At 36.2% G+C, this 17,872-nt stretch overlaps 2 protein-coding genes across 2 annotated transcripts; one reads left to right on the top strand and one right to left on the bottom strand.

The window, feature by feature from the left end:
• Positions 1-70: 70 nt before the first annotated feature.
• On the top strand, positions 71-5,856 carry LOC120343229 (aquaporin-3-like). Its single transcript, XM_039412362.2, has 8 exons — positions 71-210; positions 970-1,097; positions 1,594-1,720; positions 2,030-2,167; positions 2,500-2,618; positions 4,085-4,199; positions 4,468-4,570; positions 5,293-5,856. Exons 1-8 carry the CDS (start codon positions 102-104, stop codon positions 5,537-5,539), a joined length of 1,086 nt encoding a protein of 361 aa, XP_039268296.1. The 5' UTR covers positions 71-101; the 3' UTR covers positions 5,540-5,856.
• Positions 5,857-13,599: 7,743 nt separating this feature from the next.
• LOC120342623 (U1 small nuclear ribonucleoprotein C-like) lies at positions 13,600-17,663 on the bottom strand. Its single transcript, XM_039411536.2, has 5 exons — positions 17,498-17,663; positions 16,070-16,112; positions 15,465-15,573; positions 14,324-14,410; positions 13,600-14,254 (listed from the first exon to the last, which is right to left on the bottom strand). Exons 1-5 carry the CDS (start codon positions 17,503-17,505, stop codon positions 14,088-14,090), a joined length of 414 nt encoding a protein of 137 aa, XP_039267470.1. The 5' UTR covers positions 17,506-17,663; the 3' UTR covers positions 13,600-14,087.
• Between the last annotated feature and the right edge of the window lie 209 nt (positions 17,664-17,872).

Below are 17,872 nucleotides of genomic sequence, written 5' to 3'. Positions count from 1 at the left end.
GAGTTCATAGCTTCATAATCAGCGTTGCTCAATCATTGTTAAATCATATACTGACACAATTTTATTTCGCAGATTATTAAGTCATATATACAACGTATATCATGTCAAAAATCACATCTGACAATACTCAGTTTGATCACGCGAATGCTGCCTTTTCTTCAGAAGAAAAAAACATTTCTTTGCCAGGAGGACCCGAATCGGGATATACAGGTTTAAAACCATTTTTATACAAGTTACTTAGAAGAAAGCGTTGAATATTATACTCCAGTCGCCAAAAATGGAGCAATTAGATTCTCGTGTTCCACATGATATGACATACTGTTAAATAACCCAAAACTCGAAAAAAATATCGTGGCGTTTTATAAACTTCAAATTTATGTTAATTGACTGCTGGCATTGTAAACAACCGCGATATTCTGTAGAGTAGTAGAGGACACACTCTCTGATGAAGTGAACCCACATGAAAACTGCATAAGTGTTCGTGCAAGAAAACGAAATGGTAATATTGGACCATTGGTAAAAACCCAGTCTCTTATATTTCATGAAAGCAATATAACCAATTCAGGCTCGGAGATTAGTAAACAACACTCATATATATCTCAGTCACACGAAAGACTTGTTATGAGTGTCACAAAAAATAAATGAAAAAATCTTTGCGGAAAATGCTTACAAAGCATATAACACGAATCAATTAACAATGAACAACGACGAACATAACACGGATGACAATGTCGACGACATCAGCAATCACGCCCCCGGTACACCCCAACGTTTAGCGTATCGCTGAGCTTTCGCCCGCGGGTCGACTGTTGATTTCGTCGCATGTTACTGATAAAATTCATAACGGAATCACATTGGCGACACGACGTCGGCAGTAGTTATTTAATTTTCGTCGTTAGTATCTATGCGTTGATTTGCAAAAATCAGTGAGCGGTCAAGTAGCATTGCATAAAGCGATTTTCTATTCAGATCTTAGGAAGGCGAGCAAGAGTTCCATAAAGGAAATGCCCCAGATGCATAAAAAGAGAGGACTGAGAATACAGAACAAACTATTAAGAGAATGTATGGCCGAATGTTTGGGAACCTTCATTCTTATGGTAAGAGATCGTGTGGGTGTCCAACGTTGAGATTTATTGCTCGTGTTTGTGCCCAACCGGAAATTCAAGTCATTTTATTATTTACTGAAGCGTAAATTGTAATCCAGTGGAATATAATGTTCTTCAATGACCAACAACTTTGGTCTGTCGCATGCATCACTGTTTGATAGTTGTCAAAGAAATGGGATGCAAATAAGAAGGAATTTGCCGTGCCTTAACAAGGCTTGGTTGATGCATTGGTTATTATTGTGTGGGTGCAGTCAAGCTTCATTGATTCAAGAATTGAATGTTTGTAGTATCAATAGTATCATGAAACAATGACTTTCGAAATAACCCCGTTATAAATGTTGCAAGTAGTCACTTATTGTATTACCATTTTGATATTAGCCTACATTGACGTAAGCCAAGGTTTCGGTTAGTTTAAATATGCGAACGTGAGAAAAAGGTTATGGAAATATTTCATATCATATTCTTAAAATATATTATTTTCTGTCAGATTTTTGGCAACGGTTCCGTTGCGCAAACGGTCCTGAGTAAAGGTGGTGATGGAAATTATTTAACAATATACTGGGGATATGGAATAGGTGTTGCAATGGGAGTTTACGTTGCTGGTGGCGTTTCAGGTATTTACGCCCATATATTCCTAATAAAGTAATAAAAATGGAAAGTTATTCAGATTATTTGCACGGTTCGTTTGGATAAAACATCGCAACAACCGTTACATAAACGTATATGATTCGACAGCATACTTTATAGATAACGATAATTAGGCTACATATACCTAAACTAAATAATAATTAACTAAGTTAACTAGAAGTGCCTATGCATACAAAATCACGGATCACTGACACTTCATTGTTTTAGAACTGTTAATTTTATTTCATTCAGTTAGACATCGGGCATTCGGGCATATCAAATTCTTTTGCATCCAGGTGCCCACTTGAATCCAGCTGTAAGTTTGGCAATGAGTGTCGTTGGTCGTTTGGAATGGAAAAAACTGCCATTGTATGTGTTATGGCAAGTTATTGGGGCGTTTTTGTCAGCACCGGTTGTGTATGGAATTTACTACGGTACGATTAAGTTTACAACTTTCATCGGGTAACAAAAATTACATTGTTTGCTTACATCGTTCACTAAATGTGCACGTACCGAAATGTCTTGGCAAGGTAAACATATCTCATTGTCAAACCCAAATTTTGTGAATTTAATTTACATGAAATTATCAGTCTTCAGCTATATAAAATATTATATATTACAAACATGTATTCGGCTTCAATGTATGCTTAGCAATAACACGGCTCTTTATCGATGAAATGTTACATTTTTAGGCTTTTTTGATTTTCCTTATATCGTGTCTCTCCTAAATATATATATACAGCATTTTATAATTATCAAATTTTAGACGCTCTTGAGGCTTTCGACGGGGGTGAAAGACAAGTTTTTGGACCGAATGCAACTGCATCAATATTTGCTACTTATCCGAAAGAATATCTTTCTTTGGTCAACGGAGTGTTTGATCAGGTAATTGAAAAAAAATATAACATTTTTTTTTGAATCTGTATACATATCTGATTACCTTTTATCATTTCCGATACAAGTTTGGTGATTTTCTTGTTTTCCACAAATGTTTTTTATTTTTAATCATTATATTTAAAAGTGTTTACATTTATTAACGTTTTTTGTTTCTCAGTCTTCTGTTATCTCGAGAATAATAATAGTGCTCCCAAAAGTCTCAGAGGCACCTACTTGTAGGCTACTAAGTTGTTATACTCGCCAACCTTAATGTTACATAATTAAACTAGGTTTTTTGATATCTGTAGGTATTTATATTATCCTGACCAATACACGATGGTAATTGATTGATTCGCCTGCATGTTTCTTCAACGCGGGGTCATGAAGCCCTCGATTAAAAATGGAAACATTACGTAAAAAAGAGCACGAACATACAGCGTTATTGTTTCGATATCCAAACTTCACTCGTCAGCTCTGGGTAGGCTTACCATACGTCCCGCTTTAGGCAGGACAGTCCCGCTTTTTAGCGTCTTGTCCCGCCGTCCCGACAAGTCAGCCAAAAGTCCCGCTTTGGCATTTCAGCCATCCAGCATAATACACGAACATGTTCTCGTTACTGTTGTTGCTGTGTAGCGCAACGCTAGCCTACTTACTGAAGGTGAATGTTGTTGTTGTTGTTAACATCCTTCGTCGTTCTGTGTTTGAAGACCCAGGAACACGGCAGCTTCGATCGGATTCTCCCACAGGTCCCTTGTGGTTAGATGTGTTGGTTTGGCTGAACATATAAATAGATGTGGGACGTCATGCGGGCCGGTTCCGCACTCGGGGCAGATATCCCTTATTGCTGGATCAATGCGTGTCATGTAGTGGTTTGTTTGGCGACTCCACCCAGAGCGTAGCTGAGAGAGCGATTTTGTTTGTTTCGTTCTCGCTAACGTTGTTAGCGAACGTATCACATGTAAAATCATTTATAATTGGTCCTGTTCGGACGTTCACGTGAATGTAACAATGAACAACGTCTTTTTGAAGGTGTTATCTACAGAAAAGCATGCTTGGGCGAATAATTAAATTCTCAATGCTTGAAAACGGCAGACTATTTCAGTGTTCTTTATTCCTTTTGCTGCACATAAAAAAATCTAAATTCGGATCATTTGTGTCGTTAGCGTCTATTCTTTTATTTTTCGAACTGAACCCGATATTCAGACAGAGTATGTGTGCATGAACTCTCGATGACAATATGGTCAATGGAGACAGTCGGGATGGCTTCAAATATGGGCCTATGTAGTAAAAACGGAAACTGTAATGTTACAGGATCGCAGCTAAGGGGTCGTGTCTTTGGAGGTGTCCCGCTTTGAGGTCAGAAAAATACGGTAACCCTAGCTCTGGGTTTCATTTGGGCTTACAGTAGTCAAACCAGCATGTAAATAGAAAATGGCTGCCATTTTGCAAATTTGTTATTATTGTTGTATTTTCAGATATTTGGAACCGCTGTACTTCTGTGCGGTGTATTTGCCATAACAGATAACAGGAACAACAAACCACCGTCAGGAATGGAACCTTTGCTAGTTGGACTACTTGTTTTTGCATTAGGTTTGAATTTTATTGGTGTTGACTTCACATATTCAATTCAATTCTTGGAAATGAACCTTTATTGCTAAAATAACTCTTGTCCTTTGTTATATATGTGCTAACGATGGGTATCACACTCATATTCACACTAGAGTGTTGGCAGTTTTATTTGGTTTATGGATGTATTATGTACAAATATTGTTTTAATTTAGGATGAGATATTAAATTATGACATACCAAAAATCGACACTTCAACAACTATTAGTAATTGTGTTCTTGCTTTAAACAGGCAATTCATATGGTACTAACTGCGGCTATGCTATAAACCCCGCTCGTGATTTTGGACCAAGACTGTTTACAGCTATGGCTGGTTGGGGAGGCGATGTTTTTACGTAAGTAGATATTAAGTAAACCTTAAAATACATTTATACTGAGAGGTGAACACGTATTTCAATGTGGTGACTTGTGCAACCAAGAGGGGGCAGTTGCTACATAAAATAGATTTATACTGTTACGACGTGTTTCTTTATAATGAGAAAAACATCAACCAAATGGCTAGAAAATCGTAACCTTTGCGATTGCGTGAACAGTGAACACTACCGAAACTAACCACTACTAGTCAAATAAATACGGAGTTTCAAATGACAAGTAAGTCAAAAACATTTCAGAAACTTGGCTTGTGTAATAAGACAGGCTCTATAATAGGATTCAAGGCAAAGGACCCTTTGATGAAATAATGATGACAATTAAATTAAAATCAGTCACACGTATTCAATCATAAGTCGAAGTTGTTTCAAGGCGCTTCCGTAATGCTTTTCTGGGCCTAAAATAAACATGCTGCATATATATTGCTATATATATATATATACATGTGAATGATAGTAATTGCAATGAAAAATCAAGAAGTTGTGCAATCTTGCACTTAAAATTCTCCTGATGGCACCTTGCATTCTGTCGCTCATGAAGCGAAGTGCACTCGTTTTCGTCTCAAACAACATTACAAGAACGTTTTTATGCAAAACCTTTCTATTAAGCCCATATGGATGGTTTAGTTGTTATATACAACAATTTTCACTATTCACTAACAATATTATGTTTTATTTTCAATTTCAAGGGCGCCAAAAGGGCAAAATTGGAGTTGGTGGTGGGTTCCCATACTTGGGCCGTTGATGGGCGGCGTTTTAGGAGCGTTTGTTTATTTATTCGTTGTTGGACTTCACTGGCCGCCACCAGAAACGCCATTGTCCGAAAAAAAAGAAGCCAATAGTACGGAAATAGTCACACATTCACCTCGAAATCCTAGCGCAGAATTTTCCAATCACGAAGAAAGTTCCTTAATTGTGCAAGCTCAAAAATTATAAATTATCGTGGTATTATTTTACAGTCGTTTGAGGTATTACAGAAGGTGTGTGAGAAAATAATAATTTCTCAAATAGGCACAAACCTAACTGGGATGACACTGAAAATTGAAATACTTGAGCTATAAAGTAATTCAGTAAAAACTGTTAATATGCACTTTTCTTGTGGTTGTGTTGTGTTCATGTATTTTCATTATATTATTTTGTATTATATCATATACATTGATTTAAACCACTCTTTCATGCTATGTGTTATTATAGTTTTGTCAAGTATTTCATTCGCCTACGTTTAGCTTTTTAAATCATACCGACCACCCATTGACGCTGGAAAAAATGAATCGTCTTTGGGGGTAGACAAACAGCTTTGTCTTTCGTCAGACATAAATATAAAAATCCTATTCGGAATTATGCGCATGTGAATGAATACTCACAATCTTCAAAAACGTCAAATTTCGCTAATCGCATTTTTAAAATTATGTATAATGCAATCTAATAAAAAACGTACCTTTAGGAAGAATAAATTACTTCAATTGATTCCGATGTTTATTGGAATTCAACAAAGATTGAAAGTGGGAATGGAATGGTTTGAAGTATCGAGCTTGCCGGAATGTAAAAGCCATGTATAAGATTATATATGTGTGCTAAGATGGCCTACATATATTCAGCTTTATATGGTTTAGGTATCCCGCCAGTTGCAATAACTTTTTGCAAATAATTAAAAAAGTGTCCCGCAAATTTCAAAAAATCTTAATTTTTCATGAGGAACAAAAAGTTCGAACAGCATAAAAACTAGTATTTTCATGACTATGGACTGAAGAGAAACAAAAATAGAGACTCACAGCATTCAGGGTTTGGTTAAGCATGAATAAATCAATAGTTTAAAAAATACATTCCGTATCTGGAAGTACGCCAATGTTTTCTGCTGTTACGACGACTTTATATATTAAAAAATAATTGAATCTCTAATTAGCTTTTTCGACAAATCACTGATTTTAAGTGAACAGAGAACTTGCAAAAAAGACTATACTGTCACCTTTACCTTATGATGAAATGAATCTGATCAATAATCTTCCGATGATTCTTATTATCGTAGTCGAAATGAGGGTGTCTCAAAAATGTCGTGACCCACTTGTCCCACGTGTCCCCCACTTTTCCCATCTGTACCTTGCAATTCAGTAAAGCGTATTTCCTTCCCTCCATTCCTGACTCAATAACTTTAATTATACAAATCACAGCGCATTGAAAAGCAAATTAGTATTTATTAACATTTATTTACAACGAGTTACGGGTAAGAATTATCATATTTTTCAAATTCAAATTTTGATAAAGCGCGACAACAACGTTTTTGTAAATTTAGAATTGTCGAACCAGATAAGTACGACTGGTAAATTTTGTATTCTATGAAAATTTTCCAAGATATTGGGGACGGGGAGAAATATTATGTTGACCACGTAGAAATGCCATTATTGCCGATTCATTCAAGTGTTTAGTATCAGTGTTTTATTCCAAAGCTGAGTTACGTGAATTTTCAACACCCAGTATTCAAGAGATTACCAATTTGTGGAGTTTTCAATTAATATTATTTAATACGAAAGTAACACAGACATGATATAAAATTAAAAGCATAAAAAAGTCAACTATCAGCTTCACAAATATCGCATTCCGGGGTCAGTAATACTGTTCGCTTAAAATCGGGACCTTAATTTACAAACTGTGAAACAAATCCTACAAAAAAGATAAAAAGCAGCATAAAATCAATTTGTGTTGTGAATGCACTAATAGTTAGTTGTCTTTGACATCGTCGCCGATGTGAAATCAAATTTCTGTCCAAAAAATAAAAACCAAACTACGATATCCGCCGTCGCACGGGAATTAATATTTACTGCGGCCTTGGATTATGACAAAATTATGAAATAAATATGTTGCGAAGTTTTCAGTCTTCAAGTAAATTCCGAAAAATAAAATTGATACAGCGATCCAATTACGGTTGTTTGAAATGACACTACTCATTATTCGGTGTTGCGTTCGTTGAAAATATTCGAATAATTCGACTAAAAAAAACTATTTGCCCACCACTAATTACGGCGCATGTTAATTATCATTGAACGGCAATTAAAAATCAATTTGTTTAACATTAAAATCCAAGTAATAGTTTCACATTCAATGCATTTGATCGGCGCTACATGCGAGCGTGTTTTTGTACTTATAAACGATTTTGACGCTTCTGACATCCGCGAGTTATACTTCTTCCCAAAATTAATTTTCTCGATTTCTAATGTTCTATTTTCAAATGCGGGTACTGCTGACTACGGATTAATGGTCTATATTTGAAATAGGACTTGCAAAATATTCACCATAAACCGCCAGGCAAATAGAGGCGGGCTACACGTAACTGTGGAATTTCGCTGTGAACGACGCATTCTTTTCAGTTTATTAAACGTCGTCGTCATGAATTGCACTGCAAGAGTGCTCTGTTTCAATTTCACCAAAGTTTTTGACTGCGCCCATGTCAACCCGGCTATATTCCGGCACTGATAAACTATGTCATAATTTGTCACCCATGTCATCAAATTAATATTTGGATCGGACGACGAGATTGCGAAACGAAACAGCAGCAAAATTCTCACTAGAATTATTGTGTTTATACATTATTTGGCATGTACATATTTTTTATGTGCTATGTTTTATGCGTTCCTTTCTTACGCATAATGAATGCCCAGTACTGCATTTTATTACGAAAATGTGGTATTACATTATGTTTCACCCATTTCAATTTTTGGCCGGCACATTATTTGATAGTTTTTCTTCGTGTGAAATGTTTTTGAGTGTGCCTTTTTTTGTCTAGAAGCATATTGAGTTCCCGACATTGCATTACATTGTCTGTTCCGGTCATTTCAATTTTTTGTCGGTCCGCGAGTACATTTAATTTTACCGGTCCGCCAGGATAGAAAGGTGGGGAACCACTGTCCCATATATATATTAGGCCGAGAGCCGAGGCCATTTATCTTTCAGTTTCGTAGCGCACATAAGGTAACTACCTGAAAATGATTTTAAAATGTTCCTTAGAAATTTAGTAACAAATATTGTCTTGTTCCCCCACTTCCAAAAGTTGCACGTTTTACAGAAAAGACGCTTTTACTGCAATAAATATGTGTTACCATCTGTCCTATTTTCTCTGCTTTTCCGGTATCATGGGCCAATGAACGCAGACTTCTGCATGACGTAACAATCAAATTAGTCAGCTCTAGGTGGATCCCCCGTGGTCGGATGAATATCAGATGTACTACTGCTCGCTTTTGCGTTGAGTTGGGTAGCCTTTCCATAGTTTTTTTCAGTTATTACTATCGATTTCAATCGGTAGGTATGTTGATAGGTATTTGTCTGTTAGATGCACGCGATATCTCACGAAAGCGAGATTGAATCTGCTCCATATTTTTAATGTGCATTCATTGTATGTCGCACCAGAAGCCTATTGATTTTGGATGAATTAGGTCGTATAATTAGCGAATTATTAATTAATTAGTGATGGGACACAAGGTGTCACTATGGAGTAAGAGCGCTGTTTTGGGGGATCCCCTAACTTTCGAACGATAAGTCTTCGGTCTCTAACCGCGTCTTCCTTCACACTAAAATGCATTTTTTTCTTTTTTTACTTAATCCTATTCGTATAATGTGTATTTTCGGCATGTGTAAAAATAAACTACTGATACTGATACTCTCGTTATAAGTTCTGTAATTCTAAGCTAAGGAGGTGTTGAAAAGTATAAGTAAGACATTAAACACTTGGATATCCTCACCATAAATAGCAATTTCAGTTGAGCACCAGCTCATAACACGTTGTTAAATAGGTACGGTTCGGTAACACCAAGGAAGGCTAGACCTAGAATAATATGTCACAAACAACGAGATTTTCTTGCTTGCATGAAATGTTTATGATTAATTTAATGACTTTTCTTGACTATTCAGCATATTTGGAAATAGAAATTAATGGCTGTTTCTGTAATGCACGGTTGTGTGAAAGAGAAGAAAACGAGAATATCGGTCGGAGACCGAAGACTTATCGATCTTAGATCGGTAATTAGTTAATAACTCGCTAATTATACGACATAATTAACCCAAAATCTATAGGCTTCTGGTCCGAGGTAAGATGCATGCACGTGCAATTTGGAGCAGATTCAACCACGCGTCCGTGAGTTATCGCGTTCATCTAACAGACACACAAATACCTATCAATATACTTAGCGATCTTAACATCGATAAGTAACAACTACCCACGTAGCCGCCGAAATGCTACTTGAGGAAATACTTTTATGAAGAGTTTTGCAAAGCCGAACTGGATCGTTTTGATCAGTTTACAGCAAATTTACCACCGAAAATGGTTAACGCCAACTATCCTATATTTTGTGTCAAATAAAACGGCGCTGACCGCAATTGCGACGGCTATTCAACCACAGCCTAGCGATATTTTAGTGAAGAATTAGATTTGGTTTCAGCCAATAGCCTATTTGCCACCGGTAATGGCGAACGTCGATTATCCTATAGTTTGTGTCAAACGCAAAGATAGTATACGACGGATGATTCCGATTGTATCCGAATTAGCTTTATACAACGCTTCCAGATCATTGATGTCGAAGCGGCGTGTAACCAAAATACCTAACCAAACGCTCAGCATCGCAGACAGAGAAGTGTTGCGCACACTCACACAATCGCACGAAAAGGGGGATCCCCCAAAACAGAAACTGCGGTTTCGATCGCATCGCAGAGAGGGCATTGTAATTCTCTCTGAACCTCTAGCAACACCGCGTGTTCCATCACTAATTAATTAATAACTCGCTAATTATACGACATAATTCATCCAAAATCAATAGGCTTTTGGTCAGAGATATGATGAATGCACATGCAAAATTTGGGGCAAGCTCGCCGTCGTGAGATATCGCGTTCATCTAACAGACAAACAGACAGACAGACAAATACCTATCAACATACTTACTGATCTTAAGATCGATAAGTAATAATCAATTTTACTAAAGTCGGTTGGTCTAATCTAAATTAATAGAGTCGACAAGAACCTGGGAAGCAATAATAAGTTATGCCGGAGTGGGAAAAAAGTAGCATTGGAAGCGATTGAGATGTGAGAAATCAAGTTGTAGACAGACAGTTGATGTTTTAAAATATAGTCCATAGTCCATACTCATAGGGCATTTCAGACTGTGATATATCAAAATTTAGTGTAGATATAGTCTAGTACTGGTATGCAAACACTGCTGGGCTGTAGTACATACAATGAGCATATATACGCTCATTGAGTACATCAGATAAAATGCGTTATGTATTCAAGGTATTAGTTAGTATTTAGTGTTATTTTTACACTCATGCTGTTCCAAATATGATTTTCTTCCTCGTTTTAGATACTGTACTACAAAAGAAAACGGCAATGTTCCACCAATCCGACCTAACGCAGGCTCTAATCCCTGCTGCTATCAGTGCTCTAAAATGGATTAAACAAGAAGTCTTGAAGCGTGAAGGTATATGAGAATCATAATAGTTGCAAACAGCTTAGAGGGGTTTTCATATTGAAATACTTTAGCACTATTCTGCAATTGGACTGCCCATCAAACTCATGTTGGAGACTTCATTGAGGTTTTCAGTTCATTTTTTTCTCAACTATGAAGATCTTTTGAGGTCAACGAGGCATTAATAAATAAAGCTGAGGAATTCGTTTGTTCACTGTATGAAGAGGATATGAAGAATGTAAATGATACCAGGGCACGTCCATTTAACACTGGCAAACATAAGAATTATACTTTTCACCCAACAATGATTCACTGAAGAAGCATGTGACCCTCAAATCAGTTATTGAGTTGGCAAACTGCAAGTGTAAGAAAAATAATCAAAATAATTTATGCAAGTGTGCCAAAATCAACTTAAATTGCACAGATTTTTGTTTTTGTATTGACTGCAAAAACCACAGTACACTTATAGAGGAAAGGTCGATTTTTAAAATAGTGGATTTCGAAAACAATTCAGAAGAAAGTGAATTAGATATTGCAGTTGATTCAACGAGTATCATGTATTTGTTTTTTTCGGACATTTGTTAGTGTCGTAGTCCTGTTTCTAGAAATAATATTGCCTTTGTTCAAATACATAACCACATAAACTAAAAAAAGACTAATTGTAATATTTCTATTCACTATGTACATACTGTACATTCATTTAATTTTCTTGACTTTTCCGGTAAATTTCTAAGTGAGAAATAACTGATTTATTTGTGTTTTCGTGCTCACGATGTTAATTTGTAACTTCATTGCTTAAAAATAAATACGTTTGATAGCTTCTATAAAATGGATGTAGATTTTTATGCTGTTCTTGTTGTAAACTGCTTGTGGTTATTACATAAAATTTATTCGCTAATGTAAATCAGCGTTGTTGGTGTCGCTGCTTGAAGACCTTTCGAGGTCACTCGCGACTCCTGTCACACAATTAAAGTATTGTTTGTTGTTGGTTGCATGTATGCCATATTTTTCGTAATCTACCTAATAAATTATGATTTACTGAGAAAGTCTGATTTTGGTCAGGCAAAAAGTTACAGGAATACATTTGTGTTAGTGTGCTGTAGGGCTCTCGAATTGCATAGTTCTTATGTATGTGTTGTAAACTTATGGTTATTGAATTTCCGGGAACCTCTTATATTCAATTTCGCATCAGGATTGTGGAACAAGTTGTAATGCGTTCAGTATGTTCATTTTCACACAAAACTGAAGAATTTATTTAGTTACCAGATGTGCGCTACGAAACTGATTTTCTGGGCGTTTTCAAGGCTCCGTCTCACGGCCCATATCTGTGGTAAGGATCTACAAGGGTTTAATAACTTACTTATACTTTTGAACAGCGTCTTATCATAACTTAACTAATAATAACTAAACAGGGCTATGGAAAGGCTGCCCAACTCAACGCAAGATCGAGCAGTAATAACTAAGATTCATCCGCTCGCTAACAGCTGATTCGATTCAATTGTTACGTCATGCATCATAAGGTCATTGCCGGAAATGTAGAAAATATAGGACAGATCGTAGCACATATTTCTTGTAGTGAAAGCATCTTTTCCGTGAAACGTGCAACTTTTGGAAGTGAGAACAAGGCAATATCTGTTACTAATTTTTAGGGAACATTTTAAAATCATTTTCAGGTAGTTACCTGATATGCGCTACGAAACTCACTTTCTAGGCGTTTTTCAGGGCCTCGGCTCGCGGCCTGTATATGACTTTTGAAGTTTGTAAACATGTAGGTCTAGGAGAAATATATTTTATAAATAGAATAACTGAAAAGTAGAATCTATTTTATTTACACCCCAAAAACATTCTGCTGCACAGCGTCTGCATTCGTGGACGCCCATTTAAAATGGAAGACAAGTTGTCATACGAATGGTTATGTAATAATCGCTGTAGCAGCATGATTGCCAGAAATGCCACAACGGTGTCTTTTCGTAAACTTCGCTATTACGGTCTTGCCATAATGCGAAAAGTCAAGTTTGTCTATTTCTGATGCACAGACTGATCTATTGAAGTTATGGGGCTTACATTTGCTAAGTTGTTGCGAATACCTCGCATTCACCGGCAACTAATGAACCAATCTACTTGAATTTTCAGTACATACTTGAAAACGCTAGACGGTACTACTGTTACTTTGTTTGTTCAAATTTCCTTCCTATCCTATAGAATCAGTTCCACTACAACATATGCGAACTTAGTGGGCTCCGCTAATAACAGGTGTGAAATATTGAGTTCAGCCATTATAATTTATGATCATGCAGGAGTTAGCTTGTCAATACTGCACACGCAAGACTGTGAAGTTGGTTGTTTGATATTCTTTTAGCCTCCAGTTGAAAAGCATTAAAATGTAAACTAATTTATGTCATGATAACGACTAGAAAATGCTGGACCATCCCATGCTCTTCATGGGAGTATCCATTTTCTAATAACTATAAACTAAAGCAGGATGCTGGAGGCACAGGTATATGATAGTATGTTTCTACAAAAATGGGTACAATTCAATTTCACAAAAAATTGAGATTCATCATAAAATTTTATTGGCCATGTTAAACGATCTCTCACATCTAATTCATTTTTAATGGTGATAATTTTATAAAATAGACACAGGGTTCTGAATATTTAAAAAATATGATTGAATGATATTTTCAACCATGATAAAGTATAAAAGTTCCAACACCAAAATCAGGGTTAAATCATTTTTTCATACAATGAAAGCTGATCATAATTTTCCCGAACCACATTTGTTAACTCTATATTAATGACTAAAGAATTTTCAAAGTTCCAAGTAAAAGAATTCATAGAAAAGCCGCAGTCATAGACATTAGAAATCATCATAAACTTGTGAATTTTTAAAAACTCGCAAATGTCTGTCAATAATAAATGTGCATTGACTTATAAAAATTCGTCATGAAATGAATACTGCTAGCTGCAGGTCTTATAAAAGCAGAGTCTATCCTGTAGCAGTTCCTTCCATTCTATTTCAAGTCCAATTATCAGTTTGATCATTCTGGCTGTTGCATCCGAATCATAGGAACTCCTCTAGGCGGACCCATCATCATAACAGGCGTCATCATTGGTCGCACTGCCATTGGGGGACCCATCATAGGTCCAGGTCCACCCATCATTGGTCTCATTGGCATCATTCCTGGTCCCATCGGTGGTCCACCCACTACAAAAAGACAGCGAGATATTAAAGAATATTATTATCTTCCAATGAAAACAATAAACGATCACTTACTTGGTCCGTTAGGTCGCATCATTGCTCCTGGAGGTGGAATAGCAGCTCCACCAAATCCTTGAATTTTTCCTTTTTGAAATTCCTTTGCTAAAAATGTCAATATCATGTGGTATATTGTATAAATTGGGATATAAAATATACTCCAATAAAACAGTTGAGTTGAATATAAATCAGTCTATTCGATGCCTAATAATAAAGGATATCAAGTTTTATAATCAATCAGACATTAGTAATAAAATAGGGAGTTAATATCGAATTTTTGGCTATTACTCAAGTCTATGGCTAGCTCCATTACGTTAATTTCTGAAATGACACATGTTCCAATATTGAATGCTAAAGCCTCAATGTATGAAGTAGATAGATGAATAATATAAAAGAGAGCTTCATTTATCAAGTGATGACACCAACTTTCCGTTTTGCAAAGTCAGTGGTTCTCAACCTTTTACTGACTGCGTACCACTATACTGTTTTTTACTCTGGCTGCGTACCACCGAAAAAGCCATTTTTTGGCATGGGGAACGATGGCACAAGAAATGCGATATGGGAGTATTTTATAATGTGACACTACATCCTTAGTTAACTAATTCGCAAGACGGACGACAACATGACCAGCTCGATTCGTTCGTGAACAATAGCACGCGAGGGCGATTTCTAAAGACTGGACCAGTCCATAGGACGCTTCCCCGACCCTTGACCCCATAAAAATTCTTCTTATACTTTACTATTGCAAAATTTTTTATACTTATTTTGAGAGTGTTTTTATGTATGGCGCATATAAGCTGGTTTATGTGTTTGAAACCCTCATTTTTATTAAAAGTGATGCCCGGGAAACATTTATAAAGGTCGTTCAGCGAATACATATCGTATGGAAGATAAAGCATAAAGCATATATTTTAGCCAACTTAAAGTTAATAGTTGCAATAATTCAAAGCTGCTCGCGTACCACTTGATCATCTTCCTAGTGGTACTAGGAACTACTAGTGGTACGTGTACCACAGGTTGAAAACCACTGTGCTAAGTAGTATGTTAGACAGCTGCATATAGTCCTATTTATTACTGAGATTATGAAAACTGATTTTGTTTGCTAGTTAAAAGTTTGTATCTATTTGTATACAATAACATGATACTATAAATCCTTTACTTGTTTTATCAATCAATGCTTGTGCTTGCTCTTCCATCCATGTTTGATAATAAACCCGAACATTGTCTTTGTGCTTCCTTCCAGAACAATGCGTTTTTCTTACAGATGGCTGATAAAATAAAATTGGCAACAACTTTGAAATTCAGGCTTTGGTGAAATAAAGTATTTGTATAGACTGCACCAGCAAAAATACAAAAGTGAAATACATATGAATGTATAAAATATATTTACAATAATGACATGCAACATTACAAGCGAACAGAAAAAAAAATTCATTATCAAAATATGCCATTCCTTTTATGTATAGTTATTGCATTAAATTCTAGTGAATAATTTGGACAGCATAATACAAGTCTGTGTAATAATTTGCCACCGACACAGGACTGATCATGTTAAATAGGTTTTTAGTTCTGAAACTTATAATATTCAAAAATGTACACAAAGCCTTATGTCAACAAAATACACTTATTTAGCATATAGAATATTCCTTGCACAATTGAGTTCGAAACCAACATATTGTCAATTTCTTATCTCTAATATTCATGAAAGATAACAATCGTTATTGAGATTGATAAATCAAATGAAAAAATTCAACCTCAACTTACCGAATCGTGAGTCAAATATGTGTCACAGTAATCACAATAGTATCTGAAAAATGAAAATGATATGTTCAAATGTTAAGAAAATTGGATTAGTTTACATTGACAAATATGTTCAGTTGATCTGATCAACCAATAAAGCAATAGCTGAATACAGGAATAGAGTCAACAGTGTAATTCATGCTTATTCATCCTAATACGCTATAAATCAGTACAGAAGAAGGCAGGGCCCAACTTACAGAGTCATATCATAGCCAACCTAGTACCTGTGTGTGTGGCACATAGCCTAAGTGGGTCTCGCGTCACAGTGATGTAATAAAGCCTGCTAAAATATACGAATGGTCGTTCATAATGGGCACATGATTAACCGAAGATTTCTCGTCGTAACGATCCCGAGATGAGATTGATCGCTGGCGTTATTGAGTTCATTATTGTCGGCGCAGATGCCATTTCAAGCGATCGTAGTTATACTTTGACAAGCAATAAGACGTGATTGTGTGGGGGATAGGAACAACACAATGAAAAACTGAAAAATGGTTCTGCCAAACCCACTATTAGTACATGTGGTACGAAACTACACGAGACCCCCCTAAGTTACACCTAAAATATATTACAGTATTACGATTTGTAATGCATTAACGAGCGCACAATACTGCAATAACACCTACAGACCTAACAGACACTCATTGAAACATGCAAAAACTGAAACAGGTATCAGTACCGGGTCTAGTATAGTTTAGAACCACAAGTACTTCCAGTGGGCGTAGCATAACGATTTTTGCATATGTTATTCCTAACCCTCACCTGACTATGCCATCCAAAAATTACGTCACTACGACGTCACCATCACGTCATAGGGATTGCCAAAGTATAATTACGATCGCCCAAAATGCTGAAATGGCATCTGCGCCGCTGGTAAGAACTTGCTAAAGCCGGCGATCTTTCTCCTATCAGGATCGATGCGACGAGAAAAGGAGAGAAATAGCTTGCTCGATTTCGGGTTATCGTCTGCGCGTTTTGGACGACCATCCGCATACTTCGGTGAGCCTTGATTACGCCACTGTGACGTCGGAATGACGTAATTTTTCGGTGACGTAGTCAGGTGGGGGTTAGGATTGACATATGCAAAAATTGTTGAGCCAGGCCAACTAGAAGTGGATGTGGTACTAAACTATACCAGACCCTCAGTACCTATCTTAGTCAAGTAAGAACAAATTAGTTAAGTTTATTTCAATTTTGCGGTACAACAAAATTAAGAAGCCATACAGGGCAAAACAAACAAATATCTACGGAAAATCAGGAAATTAGGCAAAATCTAAGAATATTTAAGATGTGCTAATGCATAATGGAAATGCTCGTGCACACTTACAGTACCCTACTACCCTCAACAGAAAATGTTGAAAAAATAAACGAAGACTTGAATTATATACTTACTTTGGCATAGTTAAAAATGTTTATTGTCCAATTACAAACCTATCGAGTAAAAGGATGAGCACGTCTCCCCACGCATTAGCTCCAAACGACAAGGTTTATGAAATGACAATGAAGTTAGTGCTCCTTGTCAAGACGCCAAAATGATTCACGGACTTCAACAATCCTTTAACGCTCTGTAGTGTGTGGATAATTCAAAAGAAAGAGAGAGAGAGAGAGAGGCCACAAGTCATTTTTAGTTTTTATATAAACCAATATCACAGCATTATATCAATGAAAACATATATTTATAAAACAACAATTTATAAAATGAAATGTTACATATATATAAATATTATATATTTTCATATTTTCCATTGTTTCTAATGTTTGAATATA

Source organism: Styela clava, chromosome 3, assembly GCF_964204865.1.
Source record: "Styela clava chromosome 3, kaStyClav1.hap1.2, whole genome shotgun sequence".
In the NCBI taxonomy this organism is placed as follows: domain Eukaryota; kingdom Metazoa; phylum Chordata; class Ascidiacea; order Stolidobranchia; family Styelidae; genus Styela; species Styela clava.
The sequence above is the reverse complement of the archived record's forward strand: the minus strand, read 5'-3'. Positions and strand labels throughout refer to the sequence as shown.

Excerpts from the sequence above, each read along its gene's own strand:
- LOC120343229 (XM_039412362.2), top strand. The coding sequence starts at position 102 with ATGTCAAAAATCACATCTGACAATACTCAGTTTGATCACGCGAATGCT. Across the intron at positions 211-969 it reads ACCCGAATCGGGATATACAG|ATCTTAGGAAGGCGAGCAAG; the intron begins GTTTAAAACCAT and ends TTTTCTATTCAG. Across the intron at positions 1,721-2,029 it reads CGTTGCTGGTGGCGTTTCAG|GTGCCCACTTGAATCCAGCT; the intron begins GTATTTACGCCC and ends TTTTGCATCCAG.
- LOC120342623 (XM_039411536.2), bottom strand. Across the intron at positions 14,411-15,464 it reads AGCATTGATTGATAAAACAA|CAAAGGAATTTCAAAAAGGA; the intron begins GTAAAGGATTTA and ends TGACATTTTTAG. Across the intron at positions 14,255-14,323 it reads GATGCGACCTAACGGACCAA|TGGGTGGACCACCGATGGGA; the intron begins GTAAGTGATCGT and ends GTCTTTTTGTAG.